This window comes from Anabas testudineus, chromosome 12, assembly GCF_900324465.2.
Source record: "Anabas testudineus chromosome 12, fAnaTes1.2, whole genome shotgun sequence".
In the NCBI taxonomy this organism is placed as follows: domain Eukaryota; kingdom Metazoa; phylum Chordata; class Actinopteri; order Anabantiformes; family Anabantidae; genus Anabas; species Anabas testudineus.
Window position 1 is genome coordinate 1,832,910 of NC_046621.1, and position 20,971 is coordinate 1,853,880.

General features: G+C 39.5%; 2 protein-coding genes across 2 annotated transcripts; one reads left to right on the forward strand and one right to left on the reverse strand.

Annotated features, from left to right (window-relative positions):
- Window positions 1-122: 122 nt before the first annotated feature.
- Window positions 123-2,878, reverse strand: zcchc9 (zinc finger, CCHC domain containing 9). The gene is made up of 6 exons (XM_026356498.1): window positions 2,780-2,878; window positions 1,800-2,219; window positions 1,471-1,621; window positions 1,294-1,386; window positions 1,140-1,208; window positions 123-611 (listed from the first exon to the last, which is right to left on the reverse strand). Exons 2-6 carry the CDS (start codon window positions 2,202-2,204, stop codon window positions 499-501), a joined length of 831 nt encoding a protein of 276 aa, XP_026212283.1. The 5' UTR covers window positions 2,205-2,219; window positions 2,780-2,878; the 3' UTR covers window positions 123-498.
- Window positions 2,879-7,449: 4,571 nt separating this feature from the next.
- Window positions 7,450-11,943, forward strand: LOC113159673 (alpha-2A adrenergic receptor). Its single transcript, XM_026356496.1, has 2 exons — window positions 7,450-7,833; window positions 8,637-11,943. The coding sequence occupies exon 2, from the start codon at window positions 8,673-8,675 to the stop codon at window positions 10,221-10,223; it is 1,551 nt and encodes a 516-aa protein (XP_026212281.1). The 5' UTR covers window positions 7,450-7,833; window positions 8,637-8,672; the 3' UTR covers window positions 10,224-11,943.
- Window positions 11,944-20,971: the final 9,028 nt, after the last annotated feature.

Sequence of the window (20,971 nt, forward strand, 5' to 3'; positions counted from 1 at the left end):
AATTAAATGTCTGCATTAAATATGTGGTTTGGAAAGATGGAGGCAGCTTTTATTAATTATCCATGTGACTGTTCAACTGTTCTCATTCTGTGTACATTATTTAAAAATGACAAAATACATGGTAGTGATAAAAAGATTTAATGTAAATTATGGCAAATTCCATTTGGGCCCACAGTTTTGGAGAGTGAAAAAGTAAGTAGAGCACTTGTTTAGTTTAACAGTTTAACAACTAACAATTGTGAACCAAAACCAAATATGACCAAAATATTTGCACCACAATATCAAAATTAATATACAGAAGGAATCCTTTAATAAAAAGGACTTTGATTATACTCAAAAGGTATCTGATGAACAACTTCACTGCATGTGAATGGAGATAAGTCCATTTATTAGAGTTCAGCGACTAAGGGTAGTCACGGATAAATATATGAATTCCATGTGATGCTGCTGAGGAGTTTCTTCTGCTGAGTCTATGCTGCTCAGGTGGATCTAGGCAGATCAGAATGTCACCACCTTTGGCTGTTTGGGTTTGGCTTTCTTCACTGGAACATGCACTTCCTCATGGTCTGCACTCATGTTGTTGGACAACCAGCCAACTTTTACAGAGTTAGCTAGAAAGAGGGTGGGGAGGGAGGTATTAGAGACAAGAAACACAGATTAGAGATCTTCAGAGGTTCACTTGGTTTTCTTCAACCTGATCTGGTTTGGACTAGTTTTGTAGTCGTGATTCTCAGATCTGCGTGTTAATACGTACAATACCAGAATGGATCTGGATGAATCAGAGTGATGATCTTTATCATTTTATTTACGGATATGAAACAGGTTAAAACAGTGACCCTGCAAGAACATTTCTATATCCTTGTTCTAAATTTCTTTTTGAGGCTTTTTTGGCTAATTGTTCTAAGTCAGATTCACAAACTACACAAACATGTTGTAAGTCACTCTCCTAACCAACAGACACCAACTGTTAATGATGAGCTTCACCCTTCACCCCCAGAACTGACCGTTTGCATAATAAATGTCCCTAAATGTCCCATATAAATGAGTTCATAATAATGTATTCTGATAACAGCATACGTGTATTCTCTCTTTCCTTATAAAACACAGTGTAGTAGTTTGAAGACAGAGCAGGCACTCACTTGCAGCCTGGTGCTCTGGACAGTCCTTCTGAAAATGTTCAACTGAACCACAAACACGACAGCAGCCTCCTGCACACACAGAGATGATCAGTCACACTAGTTTGACATTATTTTATATGCAAAACATGTTTAATATTACAGTATGTGTTTATACCTTGTGCATAGAGTCCTTTAGGATTGTCTGGGCAGGACCGTGACAAGTGACCAGTCTGTCCACAGATGAAGCACTTTGCATACGGGTAATCACCTGAGAGAAACATTCTGACATCATTAAGGCAAATATTAATCTACTCCAAATGTTTGAAGCTTTCAGTCTCCATGATATTCTCACCTAGAGCAGGGTCCACTTTCGCTTTACATTTCTGGATTTCATGTTCAGTGGAACCGCAGCGATAGCAGATGCCTCGGCCCATCTCCTCATCTCTGTCTGCCTCTGGACAGTCTGCCAAACCGTGACCAGGCTTCCTGCAGTTAAAACACAGCTGAGGAGAGAGATACATAGAGAAACCAGAATGAACAGGTCTGTACCAACCATCCCGCTTAGCTTGAATGTTTTATAACTTAAAGCTTTACTAATCAATATCTTCATAAAAAAGGCATGATTATTGTTTGGGTTTTACGAGAGCAATGTGATGAATTGTTCGGTTTGAAATCACTCACCATGTTGTTCTTCTTGTCTTTCTGCCTCTTTATCCTTCTGTCCTCTCTCCTCTTGTCTTTCTTTAGGGCGATTTCAACCTCCTCCCTGATCTCCTTTTCATATTCTCTCGCTCCTTCATTCTCTTTGGGCAGCGGTTGTCCAGTCTGCTGGAGGTACTGCAGGAAGCCATTCACATCTTCATTGATGTAGTCCTTCTTCTTCCGATTGGGCTTTTTCACAGAAGAACCACTGGGCTGAGTCCCTCTCAGATAGTCTTTCTGTGGTCCTTGTTCAGAACCAGCAGAGTCACCAGACCTGCCTGCATGACCTCCTCTTCCTCCCCTTGCTACTCTCAGCTGATTCCATGGAGTGGCCTCTGCTGGTTTGTGTTTATGGACATTGTTGGCTCTTGCCCACCTTGTCATTACTAAACTTTGTGGCTGAGGCCAAAGAAAATGTGCATTAGGTGCAAGAGTAGTACGTAGAGTAAGTAATAGCAATGAAAACAACTTGCAAGAGACTCCTACTTAGCTGGAACACGTTTAATTAATATCAATTATGATATTAATGAATTGTCTTGTTCTGTTGCTGGTTGATGGGTAAACATTTTTCTGTATCCTGCCTATTACAAATTACATGGTTATTAGCACTAAGTCAGTGAATGGTGCTGCCATTAAAATATTCATAGGAATTATTATGCAAAAAGACACTTTTATACAAAGACAGTTTATACTTTTCCAGAGTCTAAGGACAGAGGGTAGCGTATGTTGTACAGTTTGTAAACTAATATTTGGCTTTGTAAATAATCTTAGACTTGACTTGAAAAGTCTGCTAGCACGTAACATAGCAGATAGCTAAACATAACGTTGCCTTCGTTTTTCAGTAAAAACGGCATTTTGTCAACTTAAGAGACAAAAGTTACAAAGGTAAGTAAACATTATATTTCCCTTACAGAATATAAGGTTTAAAAGAATATCGATACAAGCTGAAACAACTTTACCTGCAGAGATTTTCAGCCCATGTGTTTGTATTCCTGCCGGAAGTGGCCCGTCTTCTTCTTCGTGTTTATTTGCGGAAGTTTCACACCACCACCAACTGCGCATGTGCATCACCGACACCTCGTGAGAACTGCAGCGGTCTAAAAACATTAGTTTAATAATGAAGATGAAGCTGTTTACTCATCAACTACAGAGCTAGAATTATTATTAAAATCATTACATTTCCAGTTTTAATAACAGGGTTTATTACTACATGCAGGTCAACAGGACAAAATATGAATAAACAGTAGCTGTAGTGGTCAGTTTATTAGGTATTTCTCATTCTAATCCAACTGTTAAATAAATCTTACTTCATGAAGACAATCTTCAGTTTCTCTTTAACAGTTTTTAAAGAGGTGTTGATTCAACTGTATGATTATTTTGGATTATTATTTTGTCAGCTTGAATAAAGATGGACTCGATTAGATAGACTGGACTAAATAGCAGAAATAAACAATTTTTGACAGAATAGATTTTAAGAAATAGTTCAGGTTATTTATATAGCACCAAATCACAACAAAAATCATATCAAGGGCATTTACAGTGCAAATAAACCTCCACCTTTTTGATTTGTGTCTCTTATAGTTTCTGTTACAGTACTTTGGCATCTGCAATCATTTTATGTCTGTTTGCAGTATTTATTTATTTAAATGAATGTAATGGCTGTAATTACTGAACTATACATTTCTACTACAAACACTTCACCTTGAACTTGTGAGAGGAATAAAACAAATGTATTTTCATTTGGGGAACATTTCTGGTGATGGAATAGCCTATTAAGGTGTATTATACAGGGAGGGGGTCGATACATAAGCTACAAAAAGGCACTTTGTTGGCAAACAGGTAAGAAAACAAAGACCTGGTGCCCTGCACCAACCAAATACTACCACCGGAGGACGCAGTTAGCCCAGCAGAGATCACACCTGAGTTCATAATAGAGAGGTGCAGTAACAATTCAACTAATCAGGTCCATACTAGGTCACATAAATCAAAATAATTCCACCATTTCTCACCTGACAATCTAACATTTTGACACTGGCAGAGCAAATGTTCTGTACAGTTTTGTACTAATGCAAATACTTACTGATTAATTATTATGTAACTCATGGGCTGTAAATGTGCCATAATCATAACCTTTTGAACATTTCTGCATACACAACACACTATATTTAAAAAAGAGCCAGATTGGTCTGGTTTTGGTCTTCAAAGGGGCAAATGTACAAAAACTGCAAAAATTCCTCCAACAACAACAGAAGCACCACTTCAAATGTATTTAGCACTTACTGTAGTACTTAGACAGGATACAACCAGAAAATAAAAAATGAATGTTCATCATTGAAACCACATCCAGGCTCAGACTCTCTACAGACATAAACAGGCACATTGGGACCAGAGAATCCAGGACTGTTTACAGGCTGTTCCACCCAGGTCTGATCACACAGGCCTGTATGCAGAGCAGGAAATTAACATGTTAATTATATATGAAACAGGCTTTAAATCTTACTGTATATGCTCTCATACATATTTACTCACACAGACACAGAAAGTGAGATATTTGCTTATTATCCCATTTTGTCCTGGAGCTTCATGGTTTTTGTGATCTGCACAGAACAACCAGCTTCTTCACTGTCCAGCAGCAGCAGCAGGTTTCAGATCATTTCTGATATTTCTGTGCTACCAGATGTGTGTTTTAACAGGTTTGCTTGTTTTTCCCATGCTCCGGATCCCACATGGGCACAGATGTACAGCTAAGACACTCACTGATATTGCAGATTGTGCTTGTGGTGTGACTTGGTCTGAATCGTTTTCTTAGATTTCTCACATGCTGTGAAATATATTCTGGGTGGAGACAGAGGGACCAGAAGAGTCTGTATGTACACGGTAATCCTTTGAATTCCATGTGTGCAGTGGGAGAAAAGAGGAGGGTTAGAAAGCATCTTAAGATTTTAAAGTCAACGTCTTAACGAGGTCTAAAGACAAAAAATGCTCCAATGTTTCTGAGCCATATCCTAAAAAAGACATTAAGAACATTTCTTAATGATAAAAGAAAAGCTTTAAAGATTCAGCAGTGTCTTAGCTGCACATCTGTAGGCGTCATTTACCTGCTCTCATGCCCATGTGGGCTGCAGTACACTGGAAAAACAAGCTGACGTGTTGCATCTTGGAACACAGAACTGCTAGAAATCATCTGTTACAGAATATAAAGCCGTTCAGTCTTAACATTGTCACTCTGTGCGGTATCACAGAACCACAACAAGATGGAAAGCAGCATTTAAAAGTTCATTACAGGTTTTGTAGGTCACACTCAGTACCTTTCCCAGGAATTTAAAGTTGAAAATGATAACATCAAACATGTTTCCAGTATCTAAAGTTACATCTGGAAATTAGTTTGTACCTGTTTTTAGAAGAGAAACTGACCTTATGTTGTGTGAACAGGAAGCATCACGCTTCATACCTATCAGAGACCAAAGAGAGAAAAAGCTGAAAACATTCCTCTTGTTTTGGTTCTGGTGGTATTAAATCACATTAAACTTTATAAACTGCTCACTGTTTTAGTTTGACATGTCAGCATCTGCACATCGTGATGCGGCAGTGGCAGATGGCAGATGCAAAGCGACCAGACAAAAAATGCAAAACAATTTTTGGTTGTTTTGCATTTTGTGTCTGTGTTCGGACACTCCTTCAGTCAGTGAAACCGGCTATATATGTTATATCATTGGCTTATTATTACTCATGCACTCATATAAGCAGAAGTGGAACCAGAATCACTTCAACAGTTGTCAAAAAGATGCCTACAGATTAAAATACAGATCTTTTATACATTTTCATTTAGCACACACTTTTTATCCAAAGCAACCTACAAGTAGAATACAAGGGTAGGCAGGGTAAGCGTGAGGAGGTCTTGCCTAAGGACCCCTACTGGAGGTAGGCCAGAGCTGAGATTTGACCCCCGGGCTCCAACATGGGAGGCATTGATGTTACCACTACACTAACCAGCCTACTTGTAGTCACTGTTGGGTAGGCTAATAACAAATACTTTATTTAAATACAACTTCATTTATTTATTTATCTACAAATATCCTAAATTATAATGTACAACATCCCCATCTCGAATGTAATGGAGTAGCATGAAAAGAAAATGCAAGTAAATGTACTTAGTAACTTAAGAAAGCTTGCCTAATTGGGATTGTTGTGTTTTCTATATGCTTATACTCTGTGAGGTCTTAAAGCTCACACTGTAAAGTGCCTGGACGGGACTTCTGTTGGGATTTGGTGCTATCCAAATAAAATTAAATGAAGAAAACTGTAAAGATCACATTGATATCAGCGTCCAATGAGCTGATTTGAAAACTTACAATATATAAGTGAATTATTACTGACTGTCACAAATATCACGACATTCCCACACAGCAGATACCATGAACATTCATCTTGTGTGTCTCCTCCATGTTTCCACCCACAGATCAGCCCCTGCAGCCCTGCATACATTTCCATCATATTACATATTCACAATAACACTGGCACTGTTTCCTGTTTAAACTGTGGTATTACATCAAAACCAAATGAAAAGAACGAGAAACAGGGTCTAATAGTCTTTTAATTACAGAAGCCATTGTGTGGAGGGTGATTAAAGAAAATCATTTGGTCAAATGCACTTTAGTTACAAATAGTAGCATGAAAATGATGAAGATGTGTGTATCTGGGTTATGGAGAGTTCTCCATTAGGATGTGTGAAATTTATGCTGAAACAGATTTAAGTGATGATTATTGTGTTGCAGAAATAGATGATGTGCGTGGTGCCATCATTAGAGAGAGAAGTTCATCACAAGAGAAACAAAACAACTAGAAGGCAGCAACTGTTTTCATGGTTGATTAATCGTGATTAATAATGTAAAAGGTCAGAAAAAAGAGTAGTTTGAAACTTCTCTGCTCACTTCTCATGATTTTTAAAGACGACAGAGGCATTTTAGACCATCAGAGCAACATATTTATATGGTTAGCGTGGTACTTGTCCTGCAAAAGACCAGCACACACTCAAAATGAAATAAATGTACTGTCTGTGCATCAGTGCTGTCAAAATGAGATTTAGGTTTAAGTTTAAGTCAAGACAGTTTTAAATTGATAAAATGACGAAGAAGAAGATGAAGATGATCTTCAATATTTGCTAATTCACACTGAACATGAATAAGGGGTGAAGCTGGTAGGAATGTAAATGCAAAAAACAAAGTTAGAGTTGATTCTAAGGACTTCATATGTGGTTGATCTACAACATCAGCATTACAGTATAATACTTGAGTAAAGATACCAGCTGGAACCAGAGGGAACAAAAAACGATTCATTGATTATCAGAATAGTTGTTAATTGATCTTAGTTTTATGTGGAGGCAGAAATGGGCTGTTCCTGTTAAAATCGTCGGTTGAATTTGTGACAAAAAGGATAAATTAAATATTTCTTGTATCATTAAAAGTCACACCCGTTTCCTGTTCCTCCTATTTGATATTGATCGTGTCGTATTTCACCTTTCATTTGATCCCCAGAGTGGAAATGAAGCGCACAGCTCCTGCGCGTAAAAGCGCATCCTCGTTTATCCGGTAACATCAGTTCCTCCACATCTCCCTGAGTGATCAGACGCTCTCCAGCGTCCGGACTGCAAACGCAAACTGGGGATATAAAGAAGATCCCAAGACGCTGATGTTTCATCTGAGATCATGTGATTTTTTATTGTTATCATCTACAAACCTGTGAGGTGTTTTCTTGAACTGAGAACTGAGAAAAAGTTAATCGTCGATTTTTTTCTGCACACATCTGATCGCACCAGTGAGTTTTATATTTGTCCTGCGCTTTTTACACTCTCTGCTCAGTCTCAGAGCTCCAATCATCCGGAGCGGACGTCCTGTCTCTATTTACTGAACACGCACTTTTTAATTTTACATTGTCGTGCAAGAAAATAAACTTTGAAAGTCCCTGACATGGAATGACGCATTCATTCTGCTGCGGCGGAGACCTGCACATCCCAGTGAGTATCGATCTGACAGGATTTTGATGAACAGTGTGAGATTGATTTGATTTTTTTTTTATTTGCTGTGGATGCTGCTGCTAACAGTAGTTTTCTTACTGTCACCCATTTTATTGGTTTCCTCAGTCCAGCCACATGTTAATGTGGGCAGCATCTGGATTTCTGCTTGTCAAATAAACTGAAGAGAGAAAATGAACAGTTACACTTTGACCAACGTTTACACATTATTTGGAGTTACAAGCAGCAGACGAGGCAGCTCATATACTCCCAAATAAAACCAGCAAATTCTGAGCACAGTTAAAGATATAAACATATAAGACAGAGCTGCAGAAATGAGCATATGGTTTTATTCTGATGACACTGTGCACCTGAGGAGGCAACAAACCCCACACCTTCCACCTCCATCCCAAATGAAACACACAACACACTTCAGCTCTATAATGGGAGAGAGTTTGAAATCATTTAACTAGCAGTGGTGGGAAATAACTAAGTACACTTACTGATGTACAGCAACTAGAAGTGCAGTACTTTCAAGATACTTGAGTACTTTACACCTTGACGTCACTACACTTCACAGACTGTGTACTGATAGATAGTAGCTCTAAAGACCTTCCATCTTTATTTACATATTTGAAGCCATTTTCTAGTTATCAGCTTATATTTATGGGATAATTCTTATTTCTGGAGCAGAACCTGGAAGTTCAGCTCTCAGTTTAGATCTCCACAAAACTCTATAGGCACTGAAGCTGAACTGCATGTAGTTGCACTGGTACTTAATGTGTTTCTTTCTCTCACTCTGTAAGAGACAGTAAAAGTTCCTCCTGGTCACCATCACCACCATGGCAGCTGCTCCAGACGTCCCCTGCCTGTCAGAGCTCGGTGGTCCCTCCAGCAGGAACATCAGCTCCATCTCCGGCACCCGACCCTGCAACCAGAGCATCGCCAGGACCCCGCCTTACACCCATCAAGCCACTGCAGCCTTTGCCATCGCCATCACCTTCATGATGGTCCTGACCATTGTTGGGAACATCTTGGTTATTATTGCTGTCTTGACGTCTCGATCCCTGAAGGGGGCTCAGAATCTTTTCCTGGTGTCTCTGGCTGCAGCAGATATTTTAGTAGCCACACTTATTATTCCCTTCTCGTTGGCTAACGAGCTGCAGGGTTACTGGGCATTTAGCTCCATTTGGTGTGAGATCTACCTGGCTCTGGATGTTCTTTTCTGTACCTCCTCTATTGTCCACCTGTGTGCAATAGCTCTGGATCGTTACCTGTCGATTTCTCGGCCTGTGTCCTACGGCACCAAACGTACTTCTTCACGCATCAAGGCGGCCATTATCATAGTCTGGCTGATCTCTGCAGTCATCTCCTTCCCCCCTCTTCTCACCCTGGACAAGAGTGAAGGAGGCGAAGAAGTGTGTGAACTGAACAACGAGCGCTGGTATATCCTCTACTCCACCGTTGGCTCGTTCTTCGCCCCCTGTGTGATAATGATTCTAGTGTATGTGAGGATTTATCAAATCGCTAAGCAGCACACTCGCTGTCCGCCAGGACACAAGAATAAAGCAGAACTTGTAGCAAAGTCGTCTGATCAGTCAAAACAGAATGGGGATGAAGGACGTACGATTGGCAGCAAACAGGAGAACGTTCAGACCAAAATTCCTCTCTCTCATTCTGTCCCGTCTTCACACGAGAAGCCACCTCAGAGCACCTTGAGCCAGGACACTCAGCCTCCTCATTCAAGTGCTGTTCAAGTCCAAAAATCCTCCCGCTCCTCTCTTTCAAATCCCCAATGTGACAGCCAAATCCTCTCAGCTGTTCTGCACAAAGAGTCCCAGAAATGTCTGGATGGCGGAGGAGAAGTGCTTCGCGACAACACCTCCAGCTCTGGCTCTGAGCTGGAACTCAGTGAGCAGGGTGTTCTCAGAGAGGACGACAGAGAAGAGGTCAACACACCCGTTGAGCAAACTGGGGGATTGCCCCAAAGCAAAGGATTCAATGTTCAGGTGCTCAACCCGCCCTGCAGATACAAGGACACTATGGCAACGGCATCCGGCACCAAACTAGTACCTGAGGGACCACCGACAATTCAGGGGACACCAATTTCCCGGCGTAAAGCCATGGTGAACAGGGAGAAGAGGTTCACCTTCGTTTTGGCTGTAGTGATGGGAGTGTTCGTGATCTGCTGGTTCCCCTTCTTCCTGTCTTACTCTCTGAAGGCCGTGTGCCCTGAGACGTGCAGCATCCCGGAACCATTGTTCAAATTCTTCTTTTGGATTGGCTACTGCAACTCCTGCCTGAACCCAGTGATATACACCATCTTTAACAAGGATTTCAGGAAGGCCTTCAAGAGGATACTGTGCAGGGACACAAAGGGTACGTTCTTCTAGAGAGGACAGTGTTGTGTGTTTTGTGCTGCCACTGGACAGAAAGACCTTTAATAAAAAAGACAGATCTCTCTGTTGTGGACTGGGATTGACCTTCTGCAGGACGTAAACACCTGTACATTTCTCTTCTCCTTGTGCCTCAGTTAGATGAGACAGAGCTGCACTGACAACAAAGAAATTTCAGAAAGCCACAGTAAAGTGGCTAAATCAATTATCTTAATGTTATTTAACAACACAGTGTAATTGTATATTCAGTGACTCTAACAAAGAATGATTTAATTCTATTTTGAAACGGAAATCATGAGGATACAGGGTCTGTGTTCAGTAAGTTCATGTACAAACAAAACTACGATAGTGCACGTGTGATTGTGTTTGTGTCTTTGCATGGGAGCAGAGGAGAGTTGCCTAAGGGTCTTACTGGAAGAGAACAAATACCACTAAGTGTCCTTTATCGGAGATAAAATGGGCACTCAAGAAACACAAGATCAGGGAAAATGTGAGCATCCTCGTCTCTGTGCCTCCACCTCTCGCTCTCCTCTCTCTCTTCCTGCCTCCATCCAAAGCTGGGACATTGGATGTGTACATTATGACAGACTGAGCTGTGTATTCCTTATTCTCTGTGGACACCTCTCTCTTGTTTATTCATTGGATGGCCAGAGGCTTTACTGTGAAAAACTGGAGCAGGAAAGTTGAAAGTCAGCTGCAAACACTACAAATGATTATGATCATGAGCTGAGCTGTGCATTTCCCCCAATTCCTTTAATCTTTCCTCCCTTTAATGTTGTTTTTCCCCTCTGAAGATGACACAGATGTGTTTCAGGTTGCAGCTCAAGTTTTCACAGAGTTTGGGCAGAATTTAGCCAAATTAAACGTAAGACTGTAAAGAATGCAACATAATGCTTTTTACATCATCAGAGTGGAAAAGTATAGATGCACAATTATTTATTAAAATGATCACAAAGACAAGCAAAACCAGAAAATGACTGCAAAGCTGAACAAACTCACCACAAAGATCACATCAGACAACAAACTCTTTCAGTGTGGGGGTTCTTTAGAAGAGGGGGAACAACCACAACGAGGCACAAAAGATAATGAACTCTCTCAACCTGGGGATCCTGTATAGAACAGGTGCAAGGGATTCTTACAACATTTACATTTATCCCCTTTAACTTGTCTCCATACGACTTACAGACACAGGATACAGAGACACTTACAAGACAGGGTGAGGGTAAGGAGGTCTAGACTAAGGACCCGTACTGGAGGTGGGCCACAGACAGGACTTAACCCCAGTCTCCCACATGGAGGGCGTCAATGTGACCACTATCCAGCCGAATTCAGTCATTTATTAATTAAAGTTATGAGCTTCCTGGCAACTGTGTGAGCAGATGAACACGACACTATACGTTAACGTGAGACCCTTCAGTACATTCTGCTGCTGTTTTCTGAGTGAACTGGACTCAGTGTTTTGTCAGACTTGTCCAAATCTGCAAATAGCCTTTTTTTTATTGAGTTTTTGATTTATGTGCAGTATTTAATGAACACAATGGACAGTGAGCTGCACCCTCCTCAGTGTGCTCTCTGCCAAAGCAATACAGACTGTCTGCACTCGGCACCGGCCCCGATGACAAGCTGAATCCCTGATGAAGATGCTCACCCTCCTCACTCGGGACTCGAGGTTTTGGGTTTGTGTGTGTGTGTGTGTGTGTGTGTGTGTGTGCGCGTGTGTTTGTGCGTGTGTTTGTGTTTGCTGCTGCATGAATTTAAAAAATGCATCATCTTATCTTTTTTGAAAGACAAGAACGGAAACTTACTGGACTGAAGCTTCCGGTACTTTAGACACATGACACATGTAAGATAACACTGGTGTTCAGTTTTTTGTACAGTAATAGTTCAACCAATATTATTGCTTGTTGTTTTAAAGTCAAACTCAAATGAAAATGCATGTTTTCTTCTTCCAATACAACATACAGATCTAACAGTAATTCCAAATTAACATAATAACCTGGAGTCACATTCACAAAGCTTCCTAAACCTAAGGGTTCATCTTAGTGATGAAACTGTAAGAAAATTCTTAATTAGTATTATGATGTTTTGTTGAAGTTAAGACGAAATCACAGTAAAGACTAAACTTATTCATGAAGCATCTCAATCTTCAAAGGAGCTTAAGAGTTCCTTAATAAAGAGGTCAAATGGCAGAAGGACAGAGAGGTAGAAGAATTAATCTCCAAACCCTGAATGGCAGTGAGATAAAGCAGCGTACAGCTCATTTAGAGATAATGATTGTGGTTGATCTTCTTAGAGATGTGCTCCCATGACCCACAGTAACACTTTCAAACCTTCTCTGGTGTTTAGTCAACACAAAGAGGCTGACAGGGTTAACATTCAGACTGCATGTTAACCAACACCTCTACTGGTCAGCGATCAGGACTAACCTAAGCCATAATCAATTTCACCAAGAGCACATTATTATTTCTATACTGTGACACATATACATGAAATGAGAACCTCAGTTTTTGGCCATAAAAGCTTCCTCCATTTTAAACTCTCACTGTAGGAGCCACACTCACCATTGTTCTGACAACCTGCTGCAAATTGGTGCATAAAAGCTCAAATGTGCTTTAATTTATGGTCCCCTCATGACATCAGTGGCTCCTCAGCCAAACACAAACACCCTATCTTTGACACTTAAAGGCTAACTGAAGATCTCAGTAACCACTCAGTGTTGCCTTGTATGTACTTTTTCTTCTATCTCTGCTCCTGTGTGGTTTTATCCCAGTGCTGTGCTTTTATTTTGAAATAGCTTGATATTAAGGGTTGAACAAAGGACACTGGGAGTCGATGTAAGCACTGATAATGTTTGCCTGCTTGTTTCAGAGGAGAGTGGGTGGGACTGACTGCGAGCACATACAGAATAAAGAATAATGGAATCAGACAATTTAGCATTGCTGCTTTCTGTCACAGTGTTTCAAGATAATTATCTTTGTCTGCTTCAGTGACTTCTGACCCAAACCAAACAAATACTGACAAGTTCTACTTTCAGGCAGTGTTTTAGCATTGTATCGTCACATAAACACCCCGTTTCTCACAATATCCTAAAAATAAAAAAAAAAGGTGATAATTAACTGAACAAGCACAGGATGTGTTGTTTATCACAGTTTATGTCTTGCAGTGGACACACACTGATAATTCAAAGGTAATGAAAGGTGTGATAATTCAGTGTGGTGCTTATCGTCTGCTAATGACAACGTTCTGTCTCCAGAGGATGTGGAGATACGTTTAAACACTTTAACATTTCTTTAAGTCCCTGTTTAATTAGGGTTTTAAGGCTTCATGGTTCGTGGTTGTAAGAGACGTACAAGTCAAAACCTGCAACAACATAACGACCGTACTCAGAAATGTATGAAGTACAAAAACTTAATAGTCAAGTAAAAGTACCTCCCTAATAAATACTCAACTATACTTACAAACTTATAAACAGGGACAGGAGGTTAATCCATAAGTGATACGTCAGTGTTTATGTATTTTTTTAAAACTTAAATCCTGCAAAAAGTAACTAGTAATTAATGATATTAAAATGAATGTAGTGGAGTAAAAGTGCAATACTAATTCTTTCAACACACCTGTCGGCGTGTAGTGTTTTACATTAGTTTTATTTTTCATTAACTATAAAAATAAAACTATGAAACTGTAGCCGTTTCTTTTTCTCATCACAATGAAGGTGGTAAGTCACACGTGACCAATTTGGAGCTAAAATCTGCTAAATCGACAATTTATGGTGAAAAGCATCTTTTAATTTCATAATATTGATTTATTCAGTTGGATAATGTCTCTTCTTCCATGGTTGTGCATCCCATAGCAGGTACAGTGTATTAAAATGTTGTGGGTTGTTTTGCAGACTTTAGCAGAACTCAGACTCCCATGGTTCTACAGGGTTTGGGTTACTCCAACCTTCACTGTGGTTCTCTCGTTGTGCTACAGACACAAGCTAACAACACGAACTCTGACTACAACCCTGCTTCCAAATGCTGACAAACTGTGTAACATGTAAATAATAACAGATTGCAGTGGTTTGCAAATCATTTAAAATCTCTATTTGAAAAGTGTTGATTTCACAGATGGACAAGATGCCCATGTGTACTAATGTTCCCCCATACCATGCTGTGTTTTGTACTGTGTGCTCTTTAGCTTGGAGAACACACCGTCCGTGATTTGCTAAATTATTTTTAATTTTAAGTAGAGAAACATTATTCTTAAGATGCTGATGTGCTTGTCTGCTCGGTTTTTCACAGTGTTGAACCTCACCCCATTGTGAGCTGTTCCACCAGGTGTTTCTTGAACATTTCACACCTTTTTCAGTCTTTTAACTTGTTTTTTAAATGTGTTTCTTGCACCAAATTCAAAATGATCACCCACTATTCAAAAATCTAATACTGAATGTGTTGTTTTTGTGCTATTTTCAATCAGTTATAGGTTTTAAATGAATTTTAAATCATTACATTCTGCTTTTAGTTTCATTTTACACATGAGAGAAAATTATGGGTAGAGGTAGAACTGTACCTTTAAATCCTTATATAACTTATTAATGACATCATGATATATGGATGTCATATATATGATGCATTGCCACCAAGACGTTATTGAACTTTCCTCTTCAACCATGAATAAAACAACTTAGACATTTATTGAGCAAGTGTAAAACATCATGAAGTCCTTTCAGGTGATAAATGATCTCACACTGTGCTAAAGAAATTTTAAAACACCACAATATCATGTTTATTTCTTTGTATTTATGACTGTTTCACAGCTGTGAAGCACTATGGAATTGGACTTTTAATGTGTTTTTTATGGCGCCATATTAAGAGTCTGTCATGTGACATTTGTTTCCGTCAGTCACGATGTTCAGTGATGCTTCATGAACGTGTTAACAACTTGGAAAATAGCGACATCAACTGTCTCAATACTGTCATACTGACATGTTGTATATATACATTGATGCTAATAAAATTCTGTTAAATACATATTTAAGTTCAGTTAAGTTCACAATCGGAAAGAAAAAACAGAAACTAAATGTCTGATTTATTGCCTCCGTGTTTTCATACACTAAGAAAGAGTTTTTTTTTGTATTGTATCTGTATATGTCTGAATGATAAAAATAGTCCCAAACTAACAAAAAATACACATCAAATACGTATTTAGAAGTATTTCTAGCAGTAAGTTTACCACAGTCACAAATAATTTAAAGACCAATAAACACATTGTTGATTTTGGTCTTTTTAAAAGATTTTTTACATAGTGGCATCGTTCAATCAGCTTCTGCAATGTCACGTTTCTTCCCGTCCAGAGTTGGATTACTATTTCTCCAACATCTTGTTTTGATAATGGGAGTCAGAAGCTGAACAAAGTCTTCTCCGGCACAGCCCAAAGATTCTCAGTCTGGACTCTGAGGTGGTCCATCCATGTGTGAAAATGATGTGTCCTGCTCCCTGAACCACTCTTTCACCATTTTGAGTATTGTCATGTGTAATATGCACAAATGTGTATAAACTTCTCTTTACTTCTAAACACATCTATGTAACACACAAGAGTTGGTATAAAACAGATGAGATTAAATATCATTCCACAGCTTTTTAGATCTATATTTAATAATTTGACCTATTTTACCAGGAAAACTGAACTAAGATTAATTCCACTTAATTTATGGGTAAAAAGCTCTTGGAACAAACAAATGTGCATTTTATCGTCAAAATAATCTGTATCATTGTACTCTACAGTATATTGACTTTACAGAACTACGTCTTCTCACGAACATCATCTTCCTTGTTGTAAAAACAATCTGCTGATGTTTCCTGTTGTCTTTGGAACAAACTAAAGTTTATCAAATTCATTTGTTAGCTGGTTTTCTACCTGGTTACATAAGAAATAACAACTAGACGTCTCCAACCCTGAACCTTCACTACAAAAACCTACTGATCACAGAGTATAGAAACATGTATTATAACATAAACACAGCTCTGTGGGTATTCTTCTATTTACACACTGATAATATTTGTTTCAGTGTTTTTGCTTAATTACACTGTTTACTGTATCATCAGAGTGCATACCACAAATTAATGCCATCAATTTATGTGTGTGTTAGTGACACAGACTTAGTCACTGTACATTAATCAAATGAATGATCGCCAGTGAGGCAAAGCACTGAATTATTCAGCCAGATTACATATTGATTGTGCTTGGTTATAATGACCGCAGTGCATGTATGGGCATTATTTGAAAATGTATAATGGAAAACACTGTAAACAGTCCTGAGCTGCGGCTGAACACAGCATTTACTCAAACTGTCCTGTTGTGTGAAGACACTGTGCTGCTGTCCGTCTGTCTTACTTCTAAATAGACCCAGAAGAAGCAGCAGATGTAGATGGAGCCAAGGGGCCAAATGGTGCAGGTCAGGATAAATGGGAAGGTGAACAGGTGCACAGAAAGAGCAGGTGGTTACCGGACTGAACCACTGCAGAGGGGGGAACGGGAGGAGCAAAAAGGAAAATGAACCAAGAAATCAATCAAAGAACGGGAAGTCAGGAAACAAATCACGACACCATCTGCATCAACTAGCTGTTGGTTAAATCAGCCAATCAACAACAGCTAAAAAGAGGAACACCACAGTGGTGCGTTTCTATTGGTTTTCAGTCTGGATGTTTCTCTGTCTGCTGCTCTGTTACCTGTGGTGGTTTCACAGCAGAACCCACTGCCTCAGGCAAACAGGCCGTGCCGTCTCTACAGCGGACAGCTTCTCAGAATAAGTGACAAGTGTCAGTGGGAGGAAGCTTAACGTGGTCTAAAGTTCCAGGTAACACCCAGGTGACACACACGGAGAATTCTTGACATGATTCACAGACACGGAGCTTCTGTAACGTGTATATATACAGTATGTTCTCACATTGAGTCATAATGTGGAGCGTTATGCAACATCATTTATTGTGTCAAAAAAAGATCCATACAGAGAAGTACACATAACAATACCCCTGCACCTTGTCCTTTATTATCTATGTTATTTCTATAGTAGTAATAGTACACGAAATAAGTAGTAAAAGTATTTATTTATAATACTTATATCACTAAATGTTGATTCTATATTATTACTACATTATTATTTGTTTAGTATATTGGTATATCATGTGTTTTATCTTAGTATCTTCTTTGGCTGACTACTTAATTTAGCTGTAGCAAAACGAGGCAGTGCTCCTCAGGTGACATGTCACCTGGCCTGACTTGGACTGTAAGGAGTGACTGCTCTCAGTTTGATGAGTGGTTTACTGCATCTGTCAAGACGCAGGGCAGCGACGGACGCGTGCACATAAAACAAAGCTAAAATGTTTAAAGACACATTTAAATGATACATCGTTGAAAGATATTAAGACTTTGCGTGTCTCTTTGTCCCAGGATGTGTCCATCACAGACAGTTCATCTGCAGAATAACAAAACTTAACTAATTTCTATGATTATATTATGAAAGATGCTCTGTTTCCCCTTTTTGTCCATTGAAATTGACTAGAAACACTGGTCCATCGTTGGCTTCTGTATCAGAGTAGTCCACAGTTGGTAAGGTAAGAATGTATCTGTGTGTGTGTGTGTGTGTAATAATCCAATTCGGTTCAGTTCAAATAAATAAGGATGTTATCCTGTTAGAACGTAGCTGTTGTGCTCGGGGGTCTCAAGTGATGCAGTTAAATGTCAGACCCTATCTCTGCAGAGACTAACACGATGAGAATGGAGCAACACACACACACACACACACACACACACACACACACACACACACACACACACACACACACACACACACACACACACACACACACACACACACACACACACAAATGCTATACTGTCATTTTGTAGATACTTATAGCAATCAATATTTTCTTAATGACAATGTTAAAAGTGTTTCTGGAAATGATGAACCTACAGACAATGGTCAGAGATTTACAGTGAGTTACAGGTATTTTTTTTTACCTTTTTATGGTTCATTGTGACTTTACTGTATACAAAACACATATGTTATAGTATTTACGGTGGTTTATGGTATATTAGGCAGCAAAGAAGCTCATCATCATGGCTCATCAGGAAACAACACATATTCCAGTATCTGTCCTCTTTCAGGAATTGTGTGTGTGGTACTCTACTCTGACACATGTGGAGGGAAAGAACAGGAATGCTGGTTTTATGTATCTCCATGCAAGCAAGACCTTCACTATTTCCATTACAAGACAAGTCCATGCAGCCATTGAGACTGCCAGAAATAAATATCCCTGTGCACAACACAGATGGAACCAAACATTTGTAAGAATAGAAGGAAAGAGCAGACCATACAAGGTGACCGACTTCCTGGAGTTCAAGTCTTTTTCACAACACATCAGAACCACAAAGACAGACGGAGAAACAGTTCAACGACAGCAACTCAAACGTCAGTGCTACACAAAAGAGGATCCAGAAAGTACTAAGTTAAAATATGAACTATGACCAAACATTAAGAAGCTGAAAGTTGGAATAACAGGAGACCAGACGTTCTACTATTACTGTTACTAATTTATTAATTCATTATAATTGAGTGAATTTATTAATATGACAACATTTCAGTCGCTTATCTGGCTAAATGTTAATGTGGCTGCAAGTTTTAGATTTAAATTACCTGTTAGGAGTGCTCTGATACCCTAATGGTTTGTGCAGATGCCATGTAACTTGTTTGAATCTGGCTGGGGACCTTTGTTGCATGAGAGAAGTCTCTTTCTCGTCATGTTTCCTGTTCGCTTTAAAATTAACTATCATAGAATGGATTCATGTTAAATCTCAATCTAACTTTGTCAAATGTCACTTCCAGCCTCGTGGTTCTCAGGTTTTCTTGTTATGTTGACAGCAGTGCTGTCCAGGGCCCCGGCCCCCGGCCGCTGTACCGCCATGGAAACAGCAGGTAAAAGTATATGATCATGAAATGTGACCTCAAATATCAACAAACACAACACTTCTACACTAATAAAACACAAATAGTCTAAGGATCTCTTAAGTTTACTGTGTTTTAAAGAAAAACACAGGTAACTTAGTCTTAGTCTTGTCTGTGTTTCCACTTTCTTTACCTGTATATTCGTTAATTTACTGATCCCGGACTTTCAGGTGTTAAATAACCCTTTTGAATGGTTTACATCATCGGTATAGCACTAAAGAATATTTTTAGTTGAACAAGGCATGAGTTTCTAGAAAACATGATAAGTGGTTGAAGTGTGTGTTGGAGTGTGCACCTTCTGGACAAGCTGGAGGGCCGTTCACCAGAGCGAGTGGGACATAATTGATTTTGGGATGTCGTTCAGCGCGGATATTTACATCAGTGGCAGCTTGCAGAGAGCTCAGGGTTACAGTTGTTAGTCATGCATTTATGCTGCTGGTGAGTCAAGCAATCTTTGTGAAAAGCTTTCTGCTTACACTGCAGTCCTTTGGGGTCACGGAGTCACGCTTTGCTTACACATTTCTCTGGAGAGTTTTATGGATGTTCTGCAGTTTTTCGACTTGACTGGTCGTCTTCAGTTCTCACTCTGTTTTGTTCAACCACTCGTCAAGAGAAACCGATTAAATGAAGTTAAACGAATTAAACTTTGCAAAGTAAAAATTTTAGCTTTCTGTAATATAAATTGATAATTACTCCAACCCTCACCCGTTCAAAACACAAACTGTAACTCAAGTCACACACGATTCATTTATACAGACACTAATTAAACTAAAGCTTCAGCATGTAACAGCGACTGAACTCCACAACAGCTTGCAAACTTCATCTACACATGAAGACTTCAGATGTCTGAAAGCTCCAGTTCAAATTGACTATGAAGTGAACTGGTACAGTAGTAGTTTTCCACGTAACTGCTACGTCCCTGGTTTGACTCCAACACTGGACCTTGTTGCATGTCACAAACTCTCTGGGAAGGTTAACCAGATGTACATTTGCCACACCAACCACTCCATCCATTATCCTAACCCTAACTGGGGGTGCTGGAGCCTATCCCAGCTGCCACTGGGACAGAGGTGAGGTTCACCCAGGACAGGTCTATCACATAGAGTCATATAGAGACAGACAATTAACTCTAACCCTTAACCTTACTCCAACTACATGTCTTTGGAAGGTGGGAGGAAGCCGGAGTAAACCTGCTCTGACACAGAAAGACACCTGGCTAACTTATTTTCTATCTGAGGCATTTTTAAAGAATATTTTTCAGTCTTGCAAGACTTTAAAGAAGTTTACTTCACCGCCTCTGTTAAAGAGCTGCACGCAGCTGCTTCTGTGAATTTTTCTGTGGGATCTAATGAGCTGCCAGACACAGTCACTGAGCACAATTTAGTTTGTCTCTGCACAGACAGAATGGAAACCTGAAAAAGACGTCAAGAAGCTGCACAGTCACTACTCGACTTGTCTTCTACAAGAGCTAGAAGTAGTCCTCATTTTTTATTTTCTGTTAGTCTGCAGATGAAACAAAAAGGATTCATCATCCTGTAGAGCTGTTCTCATGCCTCCAGCTCTATGCTAAACTCGGCTGAACACACCTTGAACCTCTTAAAGGTCGTAACACACCAAACCTCAAAGAACTGGAGGCAGCTGTGTCATGGCTGTAACTGTAAATTCTCATGATCAGTTGGTCAAGCACACGAATTCCTGCTCTGTAGGAAAATGTGAACAAAATGATCCATATAGAATATTTACATTTGATGGAACT

Excerpts from the sequence above, each read along its gene's own strand:
- zcchc9 (XM_026356498.1), bottom strand. The coding sequence starts at position 2,204 with ATGACAAGGTGGGCAAGAGCCAACAATGTCCATAAACACAAACCAGCA. Across the intron at positions 1,387-1,470 it reads GAAAGTGGACCCTGCTCTAG|GTGATTACCCGTATGCAAAG; the intron begins GTGAGAATATCA and ends TGTTTCTCTCAG. Across the intron at positions 1,209-1,293 it reads TAAAGGACTCTATGCACAAG|GAGGCTGCTGTCGTGTTTGT; the intron begins GTATAAACACAT and ends CTGTGTGTGCAG.
- LOC113159673 (XM_026356496.1), top strand. The coding sequence starts at position 8,673 with ATGGCAGCTGCTCCAGACGTCCCCTGCCTGTCAGAGCTCGGTGGTCCC.